At 42.5% G+C, this 22,324-nt stretch overlaps 1 protein-coding gene across 2 annotated transcripts; it reads left to right on the forward strand.

Moving 5' to 3' along the window:
- Window positions 1-10,955: 10,955 nt before the first annotated feature.
- Window positions 10,956-20,981, forward strand: LYG1 (lysozyme g1). Of its 2 annotated transcripts, none has more exons than XM_046662666.1 (6): window positions 10,956-11,019; window positions 15,029-15,095; window positions 17,052-17,156; window positions 18,399-18,589; window positions 20,382-20,514; window positions 20,708-20,981. In XM_046662666.1, the coding sequence occupies exons 2-6, from the start codon at window positions 15,053-15,055 to the stop codon at window positions 20,824-20,826; spliced, it is 591 nt and encodes a 196-aa protein (XP_046518622.1). In that variant the 5' UTR covers window positions 10,956-11,019; window positions 15,029-15,052; the 3' UTR covers window positions 20,827-20,981. The 2 variants fall into 2 exon arrangements, with proteins under 2 accessions (XP_046518622.1, XP_046518621.1); XM_046662665.1 differs by lacking the exon at window positions 10,956-11,019 and adding an exon at window positions 11,739-11,906.
- The last annotated feature ends 1,343 nt before the right edge of the window (window positions 20,982-22,324 follow it).

Raw genomic sequence — 22,324 nt, forward strand, 5'->3', positions numbered from 1 at the left:
TTGTTTAAGTCAATTTGAGTCACGTTTTTAGTTACAACAAAATGAATCTTGGTATACGTGTACAAAAGTTGTTCTTGCCTGGTATTTAGCGACCTCAACGTAGCTAAATGCAAGATCTCTTTTCAGTCTTATCTTGTCTTCTCAACAGCACTTGATGAAGATACCACTTACCCATTGAGACAGTCTCTTATTTTGGCTTCCATGATGTCATACTCTATTGCTTTTCCCCTCCTCTATAGTCTCTCCTATTCAGTCTCCTTTACCAGTTCTTTTTCCTCTACTCAACCCCTAAATTTGGTGTTCCTCAGGGACTGGTCATGGGCTCCCTTCAATTCTCACTTGACACTTTCTATCTAGGCAATGCCTTCTGTTTTCCTGCCTTCAAGTCTCTCTATAGGAGTTTTGGCAAGATGACGGCATGGGAGGATCCTGAACTCTCCTCCTCCCATGGACACAACAACTTACAACTACCTGTAGAACAATTTCCTCTGAGAGAGGTCTGGAAACTGGATGGAAAGAACCTCCACAACAAGGGACAGCACAGAGAGGGGTGGAAGAGGCAGATATACAGTCCTACTGAGGGAGAAAAAAACACATCCTAGCTACAGCACTTCACGATGGGAGCAATCTCAAAAGTACAGAGCTTTCTCCAGAGGAGTGGGGGATTTGAGCTCTACATTAGGCACCCTAGCCCTTAGATCCAGCACAAGAGAGATGAGACCCCAAAATACCTGGCTTTGAAAACCAACAGGGAATAAATGCAGGAAAACTATAGAACATAGGGGAAAGGAAAACCTGCTTTTAAAGGGCCCATGCACAGACTCACTTGTCCTGGAAACTAGCACAAAAACATGAGATATAAAAGTGCACGGTCTATTGGTAAAAGAGACTCATTAAGCTTGGAGCACCTCCCAGAGAGGAAGGGAGTGTCTTGAACCCTGCCTTCCAGGGACTGAGACACTGGTGGCAGACTTCCTCTAGCCTGTTACTGCAGAAGCCTACCCCACCCACTAGATTCCCCCTCCCCCTACTTACTAGCATGCCCAAAGAGGTTGTGCACCACTGGGCTGCATAGCCAGCCCACCCCTGATACCTGCTCCATCCAAAAGCAAGCTAGCAACAGCTGCACTGCCAGGTTGCACAAATCCAGCCTGTTTGGGGGCCAGCCAAGCCTACCCACACACCTGCAGCAATAGCCCTGCCACAACAGAAGGGCACATGCAGCCCACACAGGGCATACCCCTGGAGCATTTGGCACAAATGACAAGAGGGAAGCATGCTGCTGGGCCCCATAAGACATTTCCTAAATACGACTATATTTCCAAGAGTGGGAGGTGTAGCTGATCTACCTAACACATAGAAATAAGCACAGAGAAGTAGGCAAAATGAGGAGACAAAGGAATATGTTCCGAATAAAAGAAAAGTACAAGTCCTCAGTAAAAGAACTAAACAAAATAGAGATAAACAATCCATCTGATAAAGTGTACAAACTAATGGTCATAAGGATGCTCACTGAACTCAGGAGAACAGATTAACAGGGTGAGAACTTCAACAAAGAATTAGAAAATATAAAAAAGAACCAATCAGAGCTAAAGGATACAATAATGGAAATGAAAAATTCACTAGAGGGACTCAACAGCAGAGTAGATGACACAGAACAGATCAGTGATCTGGATGACAGAGTAGAGGAAATCACACAAGCTGAACAGAAAAAAAGAATGGAAAAGAATGAAGACAGTTTATGGGACCTCTGGAACAACAAGCATACTAACGTTTGTGTTATAGGTGTCCCAGAAGGAAAAGAGAGAGAGAATGGGGCAAAGAATTTATTTGAAGAAATAATAGCTGAAAACTTCTCTAACCTGGGGAAGGAAACAGATATCCAGTTAGAGGAAGCACAGAGAGTACCAAACAAGATGAATCCAAAAAGGCCCACACCAAGAAAGACTACAATTAAAATGTCAAGAATTAAAGGTCAACCGAGAATCCTAAAAGCTGCAAGAGAAAAGCAACAGGTTACATACAAGAAAAACCCATAAGGCTATCAGCTGACTTATCAGCAGAAATTTTACAGGCTAGAAGGGAGTGACATGATATATTCAAAGTGTCAAAAGGAATAAGCTTACAACCAAGAATACTCTACCTGGAAAGGTTATCATTCAGAATGGAAGGAGAGATAAAGAGTTTTCCAGGTAAGCAAAAACTGAAGGAGTTCATTATCACTAAACTGACCTTACAAGAAATGTTAAAGGGACTTCTGTAAGTGGAAAAGAAAAGACCACAAATAGAAATAAGAAAATTATCAAAGATAACATATGGTGAAGGCAAATATACAGTAAAGGTAGTGAGTCAACCACCTATAAAGTTAGTATGAAGGTCAAAAGGCAAAAGTACTAAACTCATCTAATCTACAATAAGAGGGTAAGGGAGATACAAAATCAAAAGATGTAAAATATGATGTCAAAAACATAAAGTGTGTGCGTGGGCTAATAGTATAAGGCTTTTAGTATGAGGACAAATTTAAGAGACCATCAACCTAATATAGATTACTATATACACAGGTTATGATATGTGAACCCCACAGTAACCACAAAACAAAAATCTATATAAATACACAAATAGTAAAGAGAAAGGAGCCCAAACATAATGATACTGGCCCTGATATCAGTTCCTGTACATTAAACCCAGCGTATATGGGGTTAAAACAAAAAGCACTCATCCTCTTTCCCTGCTTCTCTAAGTTACATTCACATGTAACTATTGTGTTTTTTTAAACCTTTGTATCCCTGAGCTTTGCAAGGCAAATCAAAGTTACAAATTATTAAAAGCCCAGGTGGCCTCACACTGGGCTCACACTGAAGTTTTGGCTGGTTACAGGTCCTTTGAAGTTTTATTACAAGGAAACTGATGTCCAGAGAACATCAAGAAGATGAAGTTTCCCAGACCCCAACTCCTCAGCTTTCTGGCATCAGAATCCACCATCCACCACAGAGGCAGACAACCAAGGACACCCACCTGCAGATTCCCTAATCTTGCCATCCTCCTCTCTGCAAGCAGCCTCACAAGGCCAAATGCAGGCTGGTGGGAAAGTGCCAACCAGCAAGGTCATAGGCTCCCCCTCTTTACAAGCAGCTGCATTCCTCACAACATTTAAGACCACTTGCCTCTCATCTTTCAGGGAGACAAGATGAATTTGAGGGCTCACTCTCATCTCCCAGCTGATGTTACCTGAAATAAAAACCTTCTCCTTGCCATAGGCCTGGTGTTCCAGTTTTATTTGGCCCCTCTGATGTGGTGAGTAGAGAACCTATGTTTGTATCCAGTAACGACAACACTAAAGAAAGTCATCAAATCACAAGGGAAGAGAGCAATAGAAGAAGTAAGGAACAGAGAAGAACTATAAAAACATCCAGAAACAAAGTAATGAAATGGCAATACGTACTTATCTACCAACAATTACTTTAAATGTAAATGGACTAAATGCTCCAAACAAAAGACAAAGGGTGGCTGAATAGATAAAAAGACAGGATCCATATTTATTCTGCATACAAGAGACACACTTCAGCTCTAAAGACAGTCACAGACTGAAAGTGAAGAAATGGAAAAAGATAGTCCATGCAAACAGAAATGAAAATAAAGCTGCAGTAGCAATACTTATATAGGATAAAATAGACTTTAAAACAGAAACTTTAACAAGAGACAAAGAAGGGCATTACACATTGATAAAGGGAACAATCCAACAAGAGGAGATAGCACTTGTAAACATCTGTGTGACCAACATAGGATCTTCTAAATACATAAAGCAAATATCTGTAGACACAAGAGAAGAAGTTGACAGTAACACAATAATAGTAGGAGACTTTAATACCCCACTTACATCAATGGATAGATCATCCAGACAGATGACTAATAAGGAAACATTGGCCTTAAATGATACATTAGACAAATGGACTTAATAATTATGTACAGAACATTCCATCCCCAAACTGAAGAATACACCTTCTTTTCAAATGCACATGGAACATTCTCCAAGATAGACCACATATTAGGCCATAAAACAAGTCTCAATAAATTTAAGAAGCTTGAAATAATATCAAGCATCTTTTCCAACCACAACTTGTGAAACTAGAAATCAACTAAAGAAGAAAACTGAAAAAGTCACAAATATGTGTAGATTAAACAAAATGCTATTGAACAACTACTGGGTCAATGAATAAATCAAAGGAGAAATCAAAAAATACCTGGAGACAAATGAAAATGAAAATGCAACATACCAAAATGTATGGGATTCAGCAAAAGTGGTACTGAGAGGGAAGTTCATAGCAATACAGGCCTATCTCAAGAAACAAGAAAAATCGCAAATAAACAATCTAACATCACACCTAAAAGAACTAGAAAAGGAAAAAAATCAGTAGAAGGAAGGAAATAACAAAAATCAGAGCAGAAGCAGAGAATAAAAAGATGCTAGAAAATATCAATGAAACTAAGAGCTGGTTCTTTGAAAAGATAACCAAAATTGACAGACCTGGGGCTGACCTGGTGGCATAGTGATTAAGTTCATGTGCTCCACTTAGGTGGCCCGGGGTTTGTGGGTTCAGATCCCAGGCACAGACCTACATACCACGAATCAAGCCATGCTGTGGCATCATCCCACATAAAATAGAGGAAGATTGGCAAAGATGTTAGCTCAGGGACAATCATTCTTAAGCAAAAAGAGAAAGATTGGCAATGGATGTTAGTTCAGGTAACAGATGTTACCAAAAAAAAAAAAAAAAAAAAGACAAACCTATAGCTAGATTCACTAAGAAAAAAGAGAGAAGTCTAAAATAAATAAAATCAGAGATGAAGTGGGAGAAATTACAATGACTACCACAGAAATACAAAGAATTATAATGGATGAATGGATAAAGAAGACATAGTGTAAATACACAACGGAATACTACTCGGCCATAGAAAAAGACAAAATCATGCCATTTACAGCAACATGGATGGACCTTGAGTGTTTTATGCTAAGTGATTTAAGTCAGAAAAGTGAAAGGCAATTGCCATATGATTTCATTAATATGTGGAAGATAAACAAACAAACACAAAGATACAGAGAACTGAGAGGAAGGAAGCAGAGATGTGGATGGAGAGAGGGTAAAAAGGGGTAAGGGACACATATATATGGTGATGGATGGCAACTAGACTTTTGGTGGTGAACACAATGTAGTCTATACAGAAGTCAAAATATAATGATGAACACCTGAAATTTAGAATGTTATAAACCAACATTACCTCAATAAAAAATTTTTTAAATTAAAAATAAATTCTTCTATATAACGACTCCCAAATTTATAGTCTTCAATCCAGATCTCACTTAAGCTCTAATTGCCATTATGACATCTTTACTTGGATATCCTACAGGCACCTGAAACCTCGCTCACTATTTTAGAGGATAAGCTTTACGAGGGAAGGGACCATAGCTGTCCTGTTCACCACTGTATCACCCATGCCCAGCACTGTGCCTGACAGAGAATAAGCTCCCTATGAAAGTTTTGAATGAATGAATGAATGCAAGATGAATAAGTGGGTAAATTAAATGAGAGTACCCTTTAGTTGCAGATATCATTACCCTGACTCAAACTACTTTAAGTAAAAAAGAGAAATTTAGTATAAGACAACTGGGGTGTCTCAGATGAACTTGAGACCAGGAATGTGGTTGGACCTCAAGATCAACCAGAACTTTGGCTTAGGATGCTGTCAGAACACCTCAATTCTCATTCCTTCTTCTTCCTCATTCCTCCTGTGCAACTACTTCATTTTTCTCTCTAGCTGCTTTTCTAATTCCTCAGACAAAATAGAGATTCTGGACCAGGGGTCGGCAAGCTTTCTCTTAATGGTCCAGGTAGACTTGTGGGCCATGTGGTCTCTGTGGTAAATACTCAGCTCTGCCATTGTAACACGAAAGCAGTCATAGATAAGGTGTAAATGAATGACCATAGATGTGTTCCAATAAAACTTTATTTATATGACAGGCGGCAGCCCTTGGACCATAGTTTTCTGACCCCTGTTCTAAACTACCAACAAATATCAAATCCACATGTCATCACTTTCAGCAATTTGAAGAGAGATGGCTACATCTCTTTCTTGGTACCATGCTGTCTCTTGGCCCAGCTGAAATCATTTTGTCATCCCTTGTCCAAGAGACAGTGGCCAAAGAGGAAGGGTCAAGTTACAACATGGCTACTCTCATGGTACTCACCTATATTAGAAGAGAATTGAAGATGGGGAGCAATTCCTAAGAAAAAACATGCTGCAAAATTCCAACATCTAAAACTTAATTCTTAATCTTCTTTTGCAAAGTTGCTCCATCTCCAACATTCCAGACTCAGCACCATTCTCCTAGTTGCTTATGCCCTCTTTCTTTTCCTCATCCTTTGCATCTAGTCCCACTCTAAGTCCTGTCAATTCCATTTCTAAATACATCTCACATATGTCTACTCTCTGTCTTAATCATAATCCCAGTCCAACCATCATCTCTTACCAAGTCTTCTGCAATATCTCTCAACTAGTCCCTTTACTCTTGCTCAACTCCAATCTAATTGGCAGCTGGAGGACACTTTTAAAACGTAAATCTGACTGTCATTTTTCTTCAGTGTCCAAGAGGCTTTAAGGAGAATGCCCCCTTTGCATACTAGGATTCTTAGGGTTAGGAGGCCCAGGTGCAGCAGCAAAGAAGTAGGAAATGGTCACATCACAGGTTGGGTCCATGAAGAGCTGTTTCTCAGATATGAATGGCAACCGAAGGCAGTGTCTCCACTCAGGACTGAAGGTGGTTGAAAGTTCAAACACTGAGTAGGGCAGGGAACTGAAGAAGCAAGAGTCCAGGAAGCACCTGCCTCAAAAACATTGGCCAGAATTTAAGAACTGAATGCTGCCTGGGACAGCACCTAAGGGAAGAGAGGCTTGGCTGTCAGCCTACACCTGGGTTCCCAGCTCAGTCCCTCCAGTCCCAAGCAAGATACTTACCTTGCCTCATTTGTCAACTCAGATGTTTAAATGAGTAGAAGAGGTGGCATTTGCAAAGGATCCTGATATGTCAATAAGTGCTTTCAACTTGTATGCAGCAGAATCTTGTGATATTTATTACATTACTGGGGTGTTAGAAAAAACCAAGAGGTACCAGGAAGAGAGGAGATTGGGGAAGAGGATATCATTTAGGAGACACTGTAGAGAAGAAATAATGTGGGTGGGGGCAGACACCTTCTGAAGCTTTGGAGTGATAGACTGGCAAAGAGGATTTTTAGGAAGTTTGGTGATGTGTAGAATGGTTCTCTTTTTGCTACTTTTTAAGGTAGTTTCCTTTAAAGCTATCTATTTGTTTTGGAGGCTTGTGGCAATTAATTTGTGTTCCTTTGGATGGGTTCCATGCAGAACCCAGCCTTAAAGTAAGAGTAAGAAGGCTAAAATCATTTGACACACAAACTCAAACTGAGTAGAGGATCCTGTGTGTGAATAAGACCAGGGTGGGAGTGAGATGAGGGAGTGTGATATTGTGATTTATAGTAAGAACTATATATTTAGTCTTCATCCCTGTTCCAGGTACAGAGCTCCTAAAACCCTTGGAATTTCCTGAGTAATGAGAACAATACAAGTGTCTTTTGTTATGTTAATTAGGTTAGGGGCTGCCAGGGGAACCAACTATGCTACTAGAGAGTTGGAACATTCAGATCTGCTTTGCCCCCTCCCCCGTCCCCAAAGGAGACAAGGGCTGGGTATTGAGTTCAATCACCAATGGCCAATGATTTAATCAATCGTGCCTCTGTAATGAAGCCTCCATAAAAGCCCAAGAGGAGGAGGTTGAGAGAGCTTCCAAGCTGGGGAACATATGGAGATGCAGGGAGAGTGGTGCGCTCAGAAAGGGCATGGAAGCTCTGCGCCCTTTCCCTATACCTTGCCTTATGCATCTCTTCTATCTGGCTGTTCCTGAGTTATGTCTTTTTTATAATAAACCGGTAATCCAGTAAGGAAAACATTTCTCTGAGTTCTGTGAGCCGCTCTAGCAAGTTAATCAAAATCAAGGACGGAGTCTTCTGAACCTCAGATTTATAGCGGGTTGGTTGGTCAGAAACATAGGCGACAACTGGACTTGGGAAATAGGAGGGTAGTCCTGTAGGACTGAGCCCTTAACCTGTGGGATCTGATGCTATCTCCAGGTAGTGTCCAAATTGAGTTAAACTGTAGGACACCCAGTTGGTGTCACAGAATTGTGTGGTGTGGAAAAATACACATTGGAATTGGTGTCAGAATTATAGGGGGCACTCACTGCTCCCCTGGCTCTCGGGGCATGGCAGGGAATATCTTGAGCTGTCTCTATTTAGTCTCACTGAAGTCCAGGTGCAGCAAGCTTTCTTTTCAATACTTCTATGGCCTCCTCCACTGGATAGACACTAGGTCTTTGAAAGGAAGGTTGTCCATATGGGAACTGGCTGAGGACTAACAAGCTTGAGAGCCTAGGTTGGCACTGTTTTTGTGGAGCTGTTGCCAGGCAACATGCTGGCTGCTGACCAGGGAGAACCTTCCAGGACATCAGTGTGGGCCCTTGGCACAGTGTTAGATCAGCCCTGATGTGGTGTTTTTGCAGATAGGGCCAGGGCCTTCCCAAACTTCCTCACACTGTAATAAATGTTAGTTGTCATTGGCGTGTGCTAGACTTTGGTAGACAAAATAAAGAGAACAGTTCCTGTTTTTTGGTAGAGATACAGTTTTTAATGGTGTACATTATTTTTCTGCTTTTTATCCCAGTTCTGCCTACAACAGAGAGGAGACCAGCCTTCTCACACCCTTCTCCTCAAATTTACAATTTAGGAACTCCCTGGGCCTCCAGGTCTGGATCTTTGCTCACAGTGCCCTGCTTTCTTGTGGCCTCAGCATCTCAGTCATGGGTAGAGAACAACAAAATCCTAATCCCCAAAGTCTGAGCTGCAGAGGCTGAGTCGTTGACTTCCCAAAAGTCATAAATATCCTTTCATTCATTTATTCATTCCATAAACAATCATTGAATACCTCTTATGTGCCATTTTAGGGGGTACTAGAAAAAAGACCCAGTTCTTGCTCTCAAGTTGTTTTCAGACCAGCAATAAATAAAGTGTCACAAGTGCTGTGATAGAAATATCCACATGGCAGCACGGAACATGAGGAAAGTGAGCCTACCCTAGGACCCAGTGTTGGGGACCCAATCTGAATGTTGCTGGGTGAGATGGTAGAGATTCTTCATGACTTGACTGATTCAACACATATTTATCAAATACCCACAATGTGCCAGACTTGGATCTGGGCTCTGAGGACGCAGTCATAACTGAAGCAGCCAAGTTCACTGCTCAGAGCTTACATTCTAGTTGTAGCAGGGAAGGGCAGTGGGGAGAAGGCAGGGGATGCAGAATAGACAGATTATAAACAAGTTAGGCAGTGAGCAAGCCATTTATTCCACGAGTTTTATTGAGTATCTCATATGTGTCAGGCAGGGTGTCAGGTGCTGGGGTTATAAAGACAAATGAAGCACAGTCCCTGTCCCTAGAAAGGCCTAGAGCAAATGATGGGGCTGTGTCTGGGGAAAATCAAGTCATTGAGCAGAGCTGGGGCATAGGGTGTGGAGACAGAGAGGGCTCCATTTTTCAGTTATGAAACTCAACCCCTGGGCAATCAGCAACAAAGAGTCCTTCCTGGAAACTTCATATAAATCCTCTTGAAGTATTTATTGAGGTAGACATTTAGGAACAAATTGTTAAGTAGTGGATTTATATAAAAGAGCATCATCCAGCCTGTCTAAGGTGTGGCTCTGCTGGCCTGAAATACAGACCAGGAATAGGGGTTTCTGACACTCCAAATTTAACTTATTTTCTTTCTTCCTTCCTTCCTGAAAAGGGGGCCAACCTGCTTAAACTATACTTGGTTAATTGTCTCTTTGCAAAAGTAGTTAGACAATGCATTACTAAAGCCCACCCTATAGATAACATCTGTGACGATGGGTCACCATGGTAATGGGTACTTAAGTCTTTCAGGAACTGAGAGTTGACTCCTTGTCCAGCTCAGGCTGGTTAAGACCACCAACTCATCAACCCGGCCTGCGCAAATGCCTGATAGGTGACCCTTTAACGTCAGGAGGCCCAAAACTCCATCCTCAGGTCGTGCTAATGCCATCATTTTGTGAATATGCGTCGTATGAAGAGCCATGAAGCTTGACTATGCTTACACAAATCATCAATTACCTCACTTCTCCTTACCTCCAATCATCTATTCCCACACTTCAGACAACCTTGCCCCTCTATCCCATAAATATCCCTGATCCCCATTTTCAGTGAGGCAGCTTTGAGACATGTTCTCCCATCTCCTTGCTTGGCTGCCTCATGAATAAACCGTTTCTCTGCTGCAAAACTCGTCTTGGTGATTGGCATACTGTGCAGGGGCCAAATGCACCTGGTTCAGTACAATTCCTTCCGTCCTTCCCGCATTGTTTCTTGCTTTTTTCTTTCTTTCCCTCTCTTTTTCTCTCCCCCCCTTCTTCCTTCCATCCTTCCTTTCCTTTCCCTTTCCCTCTTTCTTTCTTTCTTACTTGCTTGCTTGTTTGCTTTCTTTCTCCCTCCCTCCCTCTTTCTCTCTTTCTTTCTTCCTTCCTCTCTTCCTTCACTCCTTTCTTTCTTACCTAGCCCTATTCCCAGAAACTGGTACAAATAAAAACAAGCATTGGAACTAAAAGTGTCAAAGTGAACCTGCAATTAGGATCTGCCCTCTGAGTTGTGGTAAGGAACTAATGGGTTACTCTTTGCAAAATACCAAGACATAATTGAATAAAAGACCCTATGTAAGTTCAAAGTCTTTGTAATTATTATTATTATTATTATAATTTGTAAAACTTGGCCATAAATCTCTTCATAATAGGATGAAGCCAATACTTTTAAAAAGAGGAAGCATGACAAGGACTCTATATAAAGTGTTGTGGGCTGACTGCTTCTAAGGACAAGAGCTAACTGAAGGCAGGTGAGTGTGGAACAGAGTGATGGAGCTTATGCTCAGGCTTATTTAGGATGAAAAATCTGGTCTATGTTGATTAATTGATAAAGATTGTGTCTCTGTTGCTGAGTAAATAAGACAAGTTAGAGTCAGATAAAACTGAAGGACCTTGCAAGGAAAACTGAAGTTATAAAATTAAAGATTATATAGATGATAGAATTATTTTTTCCTATTTATTAAAATACTTATAAAAATTTAGATTTTTTTTAGTGCAATATATAGTTACTTTTGGATTTGTGAGCATGAGAAAAATGAAGAATGAGAGAACAGAAATATGTGTACCTTTAACAGAAACTGTAGTAGGCCAAATGGGATGTCTGTTTTGTTAATTCAAAGCCAAAGGACTGAGGTGTTTGTATTTTGCCAGAGAGTAATCTCTCCCCCCACCCTCACACTCACTCCTGTCAATGTTACATTAGCCCCATACACCTTAAGTGATGGTTCTATAATAGAGTCCTATTTTCTCTGGAAGCTGTGAAAGAACAAGGCCAAGATTTTCTTTTCTTTCCTTTTCTTTTTTTAATGGTAACCTTTTTTTTTTTCTTAATTGGCACCTGAGCCAATCCTCTTCTTTTTTTTTTTCTTCTTCTTCTTCTCCCCAAATCCCCCAGTACGTAGTTGTATATTCTAGTCACGAGTGCCTCTGGTTGTGCTGGACCAACATTTCTAGCAGCTTAAGCTTGACAGAGTCAAAGGATAGACAAGCTTCAAGAGTCTTGGGTGAAACAGAGAGGCCATGATTTCTTCGATTTGATCTTTGTTCAGCATGGGATATTCCTGGGATAGTCTGCAGCACCAGGAGAGGAGACTTCCTGAAGGTCTCAACTCTGGGAACCCCAAATGGGCAAAGTGAGGTAAGCAGGCACAGAGGTCATATTGAGAGAAGGAACTCCCTTCCAGGTCTCTCCCTACAAGGAAAGGATTTGCCCGCAGAGAGTGAAGAGCAGCCATCAAACTTCTGAGCTCTTCCGGCCTGATAATCATTGCTTGCCATCCAAATTCAGGAAACATATATTTTAACAGACCATGGGAAAATGCAACTCTGCAAAAAATGAGTTTAAAATGAGTATATTTTACTTTAAAAAGTTAGATTTGTCTCAAGAAAATGTGATCCTAGTGGCAGAAACATTTTATATTTGTGACTGTCATTACTATTATTTTAATTTAAGGCCTGTTTGTGCATAGCAGTCTGTGAGGCAATGAGCTCCGGTGTTGCTGCATATGTGAGGAGGGAGGGGGAAGATGGGCCAGCCAGAGGGTATATGACTAAGATGTGATGCTCTTGGAAAGGCCTATCAGCACACAGGGAGCAAGCAGATGAAGAAACAAGCTAGCAATAAAGCCAGGTGACAGTACAACATGGAACAGGAGACCTGCATAATTCAGATATGTAGACTGGTTCTCAGTCCTTCCAGGATCAAATGGGGGCCCCAATGGCACAGGGCTGTCTTCATCTCCCAGCGCCTCAGTGTATTAATACAGTACATTTTCCAGGCTGGTTGGAGGACCCTAAGAACCTGGGGTGCCTATGGCGCAAAGTCTATGGTGAAAATCTGGAAGAACATCTGTGGAAAAGGAATGAGAGTTCTACAGTGAGAGAATTACAAAGAGCAAGGACCTTTATTTCGCCCTTTTCGGGAAAAATTTCTTTCTGAGAAAGAAATGGTCCATTATGCCTGCCAAATCTAAACAATGCTTGAGAATTACAAAGGACTTGGTGGATGGAGGCCAGCAGGAACTTGAACTGGCCCCAAGGGAAGCTCAGGTTGTCAGTTTCCACTGTGCCTGGCAGACCTGCTGCCCCAGCTTGTTGACATTCCCATGCTGTTTGTCACTGTTTTGCTCTCCAGGAAAGGAGAAGAGGGATGCTGCTGTAGATATTGTGCTTGGCATCATGAGCACTGTGCTGGCTTGGCCTGACATTTAATAATGGTTTCAGCTGCAGGGAGCCATAGATTAGTCATGAGTAACTGATGGGCACTCCCTGAGCAGACTCCAGCAATGCCTCAACAATCCCTTCTGAACATAGAATACCTTTCGGCACCTGTAGACTTGGGTCACACAGTTTGGGTTGCTTCAATATGCTGTGTTTATGCTCATTGTCACTTCTTGTGCTTTCCTAATGTAATTGAAAAACAGTGACAGGAAATAACTCTGTGTTCCTAAGTAGTTGGTGCATAGAATCTTTTCATTCAAGTGCTTGGTCAACACAGATATTCAATTCCATGCTTGGAAAATGAGGTAGCTTTCATGTTGCAATGAAAGCTAAGTCCTTCCATTTGGTTTCCAAGAACAAGTATTTTTGTTCCCCAGAGAAGCAGCAAAAGGAGTAAAATACCCTGGGTTTAGCATCTGGATGAAAGCAGTGCTTTTTCCTTAGGGCCTTTTCTGTAAAGCCGTAAAGCCAGTGAGATGCCTCTGTAAGATACATTTTCATGAGACTATGGGCTTTTCCTGTACCGAAGTGGCTCCTTCTCCATTCTTCTTCCTGGGGTGGAGTGTCCTCTCTCATTCAGTGGTGAGGGCTCAGTGGGTACTAAATAAATGGTTCCTGTTGGGTGATTGAATTTGAGAGTTCCTGTAGACCCAGCTAAAATTCCAAGTTCCTGTGTCTTTCTGCTATTGGGACTGAGCATGACATTTGCCATTCAACTAAGGGAAATCATGTATAGCACCTCAATGTTGTGGAGAAGAAAAGCAAAACACACAACTGTGTCTGAGGGGAAGACAACCCCTTGGTTTAAGAAGACTTAATTCAAATAACTTCCTTCGTACCTCTTCTTCATCTTGAGACACAATCTCTTCCTGGGTGTTTGGAAGGAACTGTCCATAAGCATAATCTTAAAAGAGATGAGAAAAGCGTTATGAAAGTGCTGAGTGTCATATTTATATGCACGCTCCCACTTGTGATGATGGTAACAATTCGAAATGATAGGTAGCCAGGCTCAGCTGACCAAGGCAGACGATGAGCACACCCTGCAGTGGGAGGAGCTGGTGGGAGGCAAAGGCTTTGGGGTCGGGCTCCTCCAGCATTCTCTGGGGTCAACTGTAAGCTATTCTGGGTAGTATTTGTGTATTCGTTTGGTAGGTAGTGGGGGAACCAGGATTCTGTATAGGAGGAAGATGACTGGAGGAATGGTTGGGATGAGAAAGAGAGAAAGTGTATGAGAGCAAGCTCTCATATAAGCAAGTGCTTGACGGCGACTAGTTGTCAGTTCTCCTGTACAGTGAACAACTTGAGTCTAATCCTGGACCCCTGCCCATGACCTGACTTCACGGGAATTTGACTTTGCTGGTGGACTTAGCCTGTCTCTCCATCTTCCCGGGCTCTGGCCCAGGGTTGTTCCTGCCCAGGAGTTTTAAAGAGGGAGCACGGGGAGCACAGCTCAAGGTGACTGAGGGGGTCTGAAATTCTCAGGCTGGGGCCTTAGAGCAGTGGGAAATGTCTCCAACTCCTTCCTCCAAACAAAGCCAAGAATATGTTCCAAAGCACGGAGGAAAGTGTTACCTTTCCTCTATCCCGAAGGAAAAAGAACCCAAATTAAGAGACGCTAATACAAAGTTCTCCTTTTCAGGCTATCTTTTGATAATGAAGAGGTTATTGGCATAAAGCACATGCATCACGAATTTGCTTTGCAGGATCTGGAGTCAGGTCACTATGTTTCTCTATGTTGAGAATCAAAGCATCTTGGCTTCTTGAAATAATTAGTATCCAGTAACTTGACGGTATGGTGAGTCCTTGTGGGCGGAGTAAGGGTCCCATCATTTTTAAGTTAACTGAAAGGAGGGAATGGAGCACATATCCTACTTTTGCTTTTTTCATTATGATTCAAATTATTGATTTTTTTAGTTTAGACATGGAGAAACTTGTTCCTTTCTTTTTTTCACACCTTTCCATAGAAACATTACATATTGTTATAATGATGATTGATATTTTCGCATCTTGGAGCTAATTTCTATTTTAAAATCTTTTTAGGACCCACAGAGCCACATTATCAATATGCCTGTGCTGTGGCTGCTTCTGGGCCTCCTTGCCCTTCCTGGTGAGTACGTTTTATTTTTCCCAAATGACCTTGGAAATGGGAAGGATAAGCATAGGAATGTAATGGTATTTCTGATACTAAAACTGTAGCGCAAAACTTTTTTTTTCTAAGCTGTAGCAGCCTCTTCCCGGATGTCCCACAAAAGGAGGGAGTTCTCCAGAATGTGGGCTGGGCTTGAAACAGTGTTGCTTGACACCAGACTGTAAATTTATACCATTGATACTGCTCATTGTTCCTCCATAAGAACTCTTTCACCAAAAGTATTTATTGAATTTATTAATAGACCATGTATTTCCACAGAAGGATTGAGGTGGCCTACTAACGTAATTCAACAGAAGACTAGCATCAGTGGGATCAAGGAGCTGTGAGCAAGCGAACCACTGAGGGTGACATAGTTGCAAAGCTTGATTTCAGATTCCATCCTGAGGTTCCTTGCAGCTGGGGCAAAAAGGGAAAGTACATGTTTTTTTGATAAACAAAAGGAGGAAGAATAATTTCTCAAGAGAAACAATTTCTTTCCCTGCTCTAAATTCTAAAAATTTCTCAGGTAGGGTCAGTCTCACATTCATTCATTTATTTATTGACCCATTCATTCAACAAATCTTTAAAAATTCCTACAAGGAGTTTAGGGAATATAAGGAACGTTGAGGACCATATAATGTGGTTAGGGAGAGGCTACAGGGCAGGGAGCAATGAGTGACACAACCAAATACTATTAAAGGTATTTGTCACCAATTATAAAGGTAAAAGTGTACTAATTAAAAAATAATAAAGGACAGGTTGGCTTGTTTAATTTTTAGTATACTCATAAGAGACCAAGTCATTTCATTTCCTCTTTTCTCTTAGGTTACTCATCAAAATTTTTAAGGTAGAAGTATTTACTTCAAAATACTAGTATTTTCAAATCAACCCCAAGAAGCTCTTAGTAAGAAAATACAACCTTAAAATGCATTTACATAAACATACAGTACACATATGTTGATGTGCAATAGATATATTTCTGAAGATCTGCAAATCATTAAGATCTGATCATATAATCTATTTCAGTCAAAGAATAAAATAAATCAAAAAGAGTAATCTATTAAGAAGTTCTTACAGCTTATAAAGGTGAGATGATGCTCTGAGGGGCAGTTTCCTGCCCTTTGTAGATATCTTGTTGCTGGCTCCCAGCTCATGTGCCTTCCCTCTCATGTGAATTGAAAATTCTAGGAGATGCCCTTCTCTTCGGGGGCTTTTGTGGAATCCCAATAGTGCATAAAACCACTCCTCTGCTTCAGTGACTGGAATGACAGTGGGGGTTAAAGAGAGAGAGATGGAAGGGCAAAGAGAGACGTAGTGGAAAGAGGGAGCCCCTACATGGAGACCTGGTCCCGGGCCTCACTACAGGTCCTCCCTGTTTGCTGTCTTAGGCCCCCACCTCCAAGCGCACTGAGAGCAGGGGAGGCTGACTCCAAGTCCCAGTTTATGAGCAGTGCCTTTACTGTGGGTCTGGGCTGAGACCCCAGGGAGGCCCAGGCTTCATAAATGCTTCTTCAGGGCAAAACATAAATATCTCTCAGACCAACAAGCTAGGAGTATTTGAGGGAGAAGCGCTGAGAGTTCACACAAGCTATAAGATGAGGACTAGTTTACAGGGAACAGATAATCTCTGATTTGGTTCCGAGACACCCACGCAACGGTGTTGGACAGCCCCAGAGGTTTTCAAGGAGTATAACTGCTCCAACAGTTCCTCAGGTCTGCAGGACAGCACGTGGGAATTTAGTATCGAGATTTCTGTGATAGTTTCTTAGTTACTATACTCTAAGTTTCAAAAGTGTTTTCCATTGCAGAGTAAAGTTCTTGTTGTTACTGATTTTCCTATAGTTATTTTTATTAATGTCACTTCATTCATGGGTAGAAAGATGACCAGAACTGTCCTAGTTCAATGTCTTAGGTTGAAATTTTCTCAATTTGCAGACTCCTCTGAAGGTAGCAGTTGGGGATGCTACGGAGACATCCAAACCTTTGACACCCCTGGGGCATCTTGTGGGATTGGAAGACGTCGAGGCCTGAGCTACTGCGGTAGTCATAAGCTCCTTGTCCACCTTGCCCTCCTCCTCCTCTTCCTCTTTGTCTGAGAAGGTGACTCCTTTTGGCAAGGGTGGCTTCAACAGGATTTTGTCCCTTCCCTGGATTCCCCACACCCATGTCTCCCTGTCCTTCCCCACAAGTTTTGACCCTCTCAATACGTCCTTTTGGCTCTCACTGTTTCCCACAGCCCCGCACTACCAAATGGTGGAAAGAGCACTGGACGTGGAGTCCAAAGACCTAGTCCCAGTGTTCGCCATGGCTCTTCCACAAGTCACTTAGCTTCCCCAGGGCCTCCTTTGAAAGGAGGATAATAGCGTTGTAAACTCTGGTCAATATAATGTGTGGATGAAGGTGCTTCTGAAGCCATAAAAATGCTCAGAAGGTAAGTAAGCTAGCCAGGTGAAGCAGTATTGATTTTCATTTTGCCCAGGATTCTTGTTATTTCATAAATGTTTAAACTGACATGATTTCTGAGTGTCACTTTAGGGTAGAAAGGAGGGCAAGAGTGAGCAAAGCTGTCAAGAAAAGTCTCTGAGGACTCTTTTTTTCTTTTTTACGCACTTGTGATTTTTTTCTTTGCTTTTTTTTTTGCTGGGAAAGATTCACCCTCAGCTAACATCTGTTGTCAATCTTCTCCTATTTTTTTCCTCCCCAAAGCCCCAGTACATAGCTGTACATTCCAGTTGTAAGTACTTCTAATTCTTCTCTGTCAGCCTCCACTGCAGCATGGCTACTGACAGATAAGTGGTGTGGTTCTGTGACTAGGAAATGAACCCAGGGCGCCGAAGCAGAGGGTGCCAAACTTTAACCACTAGGCCACCAGGGGTCGCTCTCCAAGGACTTTTTGAAGGGGCTGGGAGAATTTCTATTTCATATCCTGTGCCTGTTGTAGCTGATGGACAGTCTCATTTTACTGGGTAACTCTGGGGTGCTCAGTTTGGGGCAGTGGTGCCTGTGCCCACAGAATGTTCCTGAGTCAGCCAGAGCAACCCCTGAGAGCCTGGCCAAGGGGCACGGACAGCTACAGAGGACACTCCCTCCAGGAATGCTGACTCAAGCTTAAAGGATAATCATAATCTCAGATCTAGGAATGGCCCCTAGGGATTTCAGACGTGGGCTTCTCAGTCCTAGACTCCTATCCAGATCCTTGGAGTGTATTTTCTCTCTCTTCTTGAGCTCTCATTTCAGCATAAGTCACACCAAGTCTCATCTTTCCTTCTGTGTTTGCTTTAGGAGTTCATGCTTCTGAAAGGCTGGCTGAAATAGACAAGCCATACCTATTGAGATATCAACCCATAATGCGTACTGTTGGCCGAAAGTACTGCGTGGACCCTGCAGTGATTGCTGGTGTGTTGTCCAGGGAGTCTCATGGTGGCAACATTCTGGTCAACGTGGACAATGCAGGCGATGGAATCAGGGCGCAGGTAATCCTCCACCAGTTATGACATATGGCCACTGCAGTGCATGGCACACCGCCAAGGGAACACCTTCACATTTGTTGTTGTTGTTGATGGCACCCCTGGCGCATAGTTCCGTAGAACACAGAGTGAAAGTTGCTCCCTGGAGGCCTGAGAGCCTTGGCTCTCCCTGAGAAATATAAACAGCAACATTCCTGCTTCAGTTGGGGCCACAATTTCTTTTCAAAGTAAATTATGCTGCGTTTCCAGGATATCATCCATGATACCCTATTCTGGATTTCCAGTGAGGCAGTAGGGCGGGAGAAAGTTCACAGATTGACTGCTTGCCCTGTTATTGTGTAACCGTGGACCTTGCATAAATCACTTAATCTCCCTAGGCCTCGGTTTCCTCACCTATAAAATGCCATCCTCATAGAATTCTTATGAAGATTCAACGAAATAACGTGAAAAAGTACTTGCTATCTGGTAGATTCTAACAAATACTGAATTCCTTTTCCCTGTCTTCTTTCTACACGATTCTTAGTTCTAAAGATCAAGTTTTATTTTTGTGCTAATTCTGCCTCGTTTCACTTGTTGTCTGATGAAGACTTCCAGGGAACTGGGCGTTAATTAACTCCATTGCTAAAATGACTTGTGCTGGGGGAATCGGTGATGGCCAAGAAAGCAAGGAGGCCACGCTTTTTTCTATTGCATTTCACATTGTTGTTGTAGTTGTTGAGAAACCTAGAAGTATTGCAGTCATTTTTTAAGCTTTTAGGAAAATGTATTGCTCGATGATCTTGAAATTGGCTTCCCATTAGTACTTCATAGGACACTTTACAATTTAAAATACTTTCAAATGTACGTGTCTTACTTCGAATTGGAGACCCATCCGGTATTCTGATGAGATGGGTTGAGAAGGACGTGCAATCCATCCTTTACAAGAGAAGAAGTGGCTTTGTAAAGAGAGTCATTGCTGCAAAGTCACATGGTAGCTGGAAAATGCAGAACTGAGACCAAGGACAACACTGGTGATGTTAGGGCCGGCATCATTTCCACTGCTCTGTTCTGCCTCCTTTGTAAAATCTCATTCTTGGGAAAAGAATGAGTCCATCTCCTTTGAAGCTGAAGAAAGAACTTCCTAAAGTCAGATATTTCTCCTAAATTTGATGAACCCTACATGGAATGGTAACCAAAGGTATATAAGAAAAGTTAGAACCTTAAGACATTCAGGTTATCCAGAAGGAGAATTATAAGTACAAATAGAAAAATCTCTTTCTGACCTGTTTGGAGGGTTTGTGTTCGCAGCACTGGAGGAGGGCGCCAGAGTGGTACCTACCCTACCTCTGTCCCCTCTTGCTTCCAACTCTGCCTCTCCCCATTACACTGAAGCAGAAGTGAAATGTCTGTTCGTCCCTTCCTTTGCCCAGAACTTGTAGCTTTACTATTTATCCCCAGGGAAATTGAAGGCAGCATTGGTTCCACCAAAGGAGGAGAGAAAAAGAAGGGAAATAAAAAACTGCACTGGGGCTGGCCCAGTGGTGGAGTGGTTAAGCTCGCGCCCTCTAGTTCTACCCCGCTGCGTTCCCGGGTTCAGATCCTGGGCACAGACCTACAGACTGCTCATCAAGCCATTCTGTAGTGGCATCCCACATACAAAATAGAGGAAGATTAGCACAGATGTTAGCTCAGGGACAATCTTCCTCACCAAAAAAAAAAAAAAAAAAAAGGAAAGCAAAAAAAAAGCATCACTGATCCAATGAAGCTGTCACCCTCCGACCTGGCTTACTTGGCTTTTCCTCTGCTTCTTTCCCTCCAGGACCCTGGTCCCTATGCTCCCACATCCCAGATCAGCGAGTCCCAGCTTTCACGGATGACTCACATCCTCATTGTTAGAATCAAAGAAATCCAGAGGAGGTTTCCAACCTGGACCCCTGACCAGTACCTGAGAGGTATGCGTAACGTGTGGGTCAGCAGCTTCACAGCGTGGAGTTAATAGGCGAAAGTGTAATATATTGCACCAGGTTCCCCCAAACCTCAGTGCCTCCTGATATGGAATTAGGAAAGAGAATCTAAGTTAACCTCTGAGCCCCTGAGGCAACAAGGGGCTGTGGGGTCAGCATTAACCTGTCTCGTGAATTCCAGGTGGACTCTGTGCCTACACTGGTGGTGCGAGCTATGTTAGAAGCCACCAGGACCTGAGCTGTGACTTCTGCAATGATGTCCTTGCAAGAGCCAAATACTTCAAAAGACATGGCTTCTAACGCTTCAGACCAAACCCAAGATCGTTATCACACAGGAGGCCTCAACTGTCACACAGACAACACCAGCCAATGGGGCTTGTCACTGTGAATCTGAGTTTGTCCTGAAGGTTGTCAAAATAACACAAATCACATTAAAGGAAGAATTATTATCTACATTTTGTGGTCTGGTGTGTGTGTATATGTGTGTGTGTGTGTAAATTAAGGGCTGTGTCTCTTGGAAGGTATTTCCACAGAGGTTAGCTGTCATGTGGATTTCTGTAACACGAGTCTTATACCTCATTGACTAGCATTACCAGATTTAACAATAAAAATATAGGAAGCCCAGCTGAATTGGAATTCCAGATAAATAATGAATATTTTTTTTTAGTATAAATCCCGTGCAATATTTGGAACACGTTTACACTAAAAAATCATTCTTGTTTATGTGAAATTCTCATTTAACTGGGCATACAGTGTTTTATCTGGCAAAACTTTTGATGAGAAAAAGGGTAAGACGGTGGCCAGCCCCATCTGCTGGGTGGAATAGTTTCCGGAGGGTCACTTGTTAACTTTGCGGCATTATCTTAACCCTGGGACAGCCTCTCTGTCATCTAAGTTTACCTCGTCCATTTTTTCCTGGACCGCAGAAACTTCTCCTATGCCCAACCTCCCCAACTCAGCTAAACGATTCCCTTGTTTGGGGCACTTAAGACTAATAGTCAGCCAAGGGAGAGTGGTTCACCAGTTGGAGCTGTCCTCAAGGACATGGACCACACACATACGGATAAATTACTGAATTCTAGGGATTTTATTCTAGAAAAGTAATTAATGTTCCATTCTATTAACACTTTACGGAGTGTCATTTGAGAACAGTTGTCATCATATTAAGCAGAATTTATTTTTTAAGCAACTGCTATGTGCTCAGCACTATATCAGAGTCTCTGCTCTCAGGAACTGTTAAGCTGTCACATCTAGTTGGGGACAGCAGCCAACCACACGTGCACAAGGCGCAGAGACAGGCCTGCACAGTGACAGTGTGAGGAGTTCACCTTCTGTGTCAGGGGCTTGGGGAACCTGCTCAAGACCACTGGTGCCCTTGACCACCTCCAGGGCCACTTCCTTCTTAGTCTGCCCACCCTCTGCCTTCCAAGACCTACTCTGAAGGCTGATTCCCGTTAAGATCCTCATCAAGGAGAAAATGACTGAGAAGACCTCAGAATACACCCTCTTTGGAGATTTACTTTTCACTGGCCCAAGGAAAACAGATGGTGAGGCACTGGTTATGAGCCCTGGGGGAAACACTTGGGTTGATAAAGTCCTCCTGAAATCATAGCATTAGGGCAGCCTCATGCCTCTGCCACTGTGGACATGTACGCCCAGTAAGGGTGCTAACTTGTGTACGTGCTGGTGGTGTCTCTCATTCTGGGAAGACATCCAGCAAGGAAAGTCATTCAAGGGCACCAGGTCATCACAATGAGAGCTCTGCAGAAGGCGCAACTGACTTAGAAGGTGGTAAATA

Source organism: Equus quagga, chromosome 5, assembly GCF_021613505.1.
Source record: "Equus quagga isolate Etosha38 chromosome 5, UCLA_HA_Equagga_1.0, whole genome shotgun sequence".
Classification (NCBI taxonomy): domain Eukaryota; kingdom Metazoa; phylum Chordata; class Mammalia; order Perissodactyla; family Equidae; genus Equus; species Equus quagga.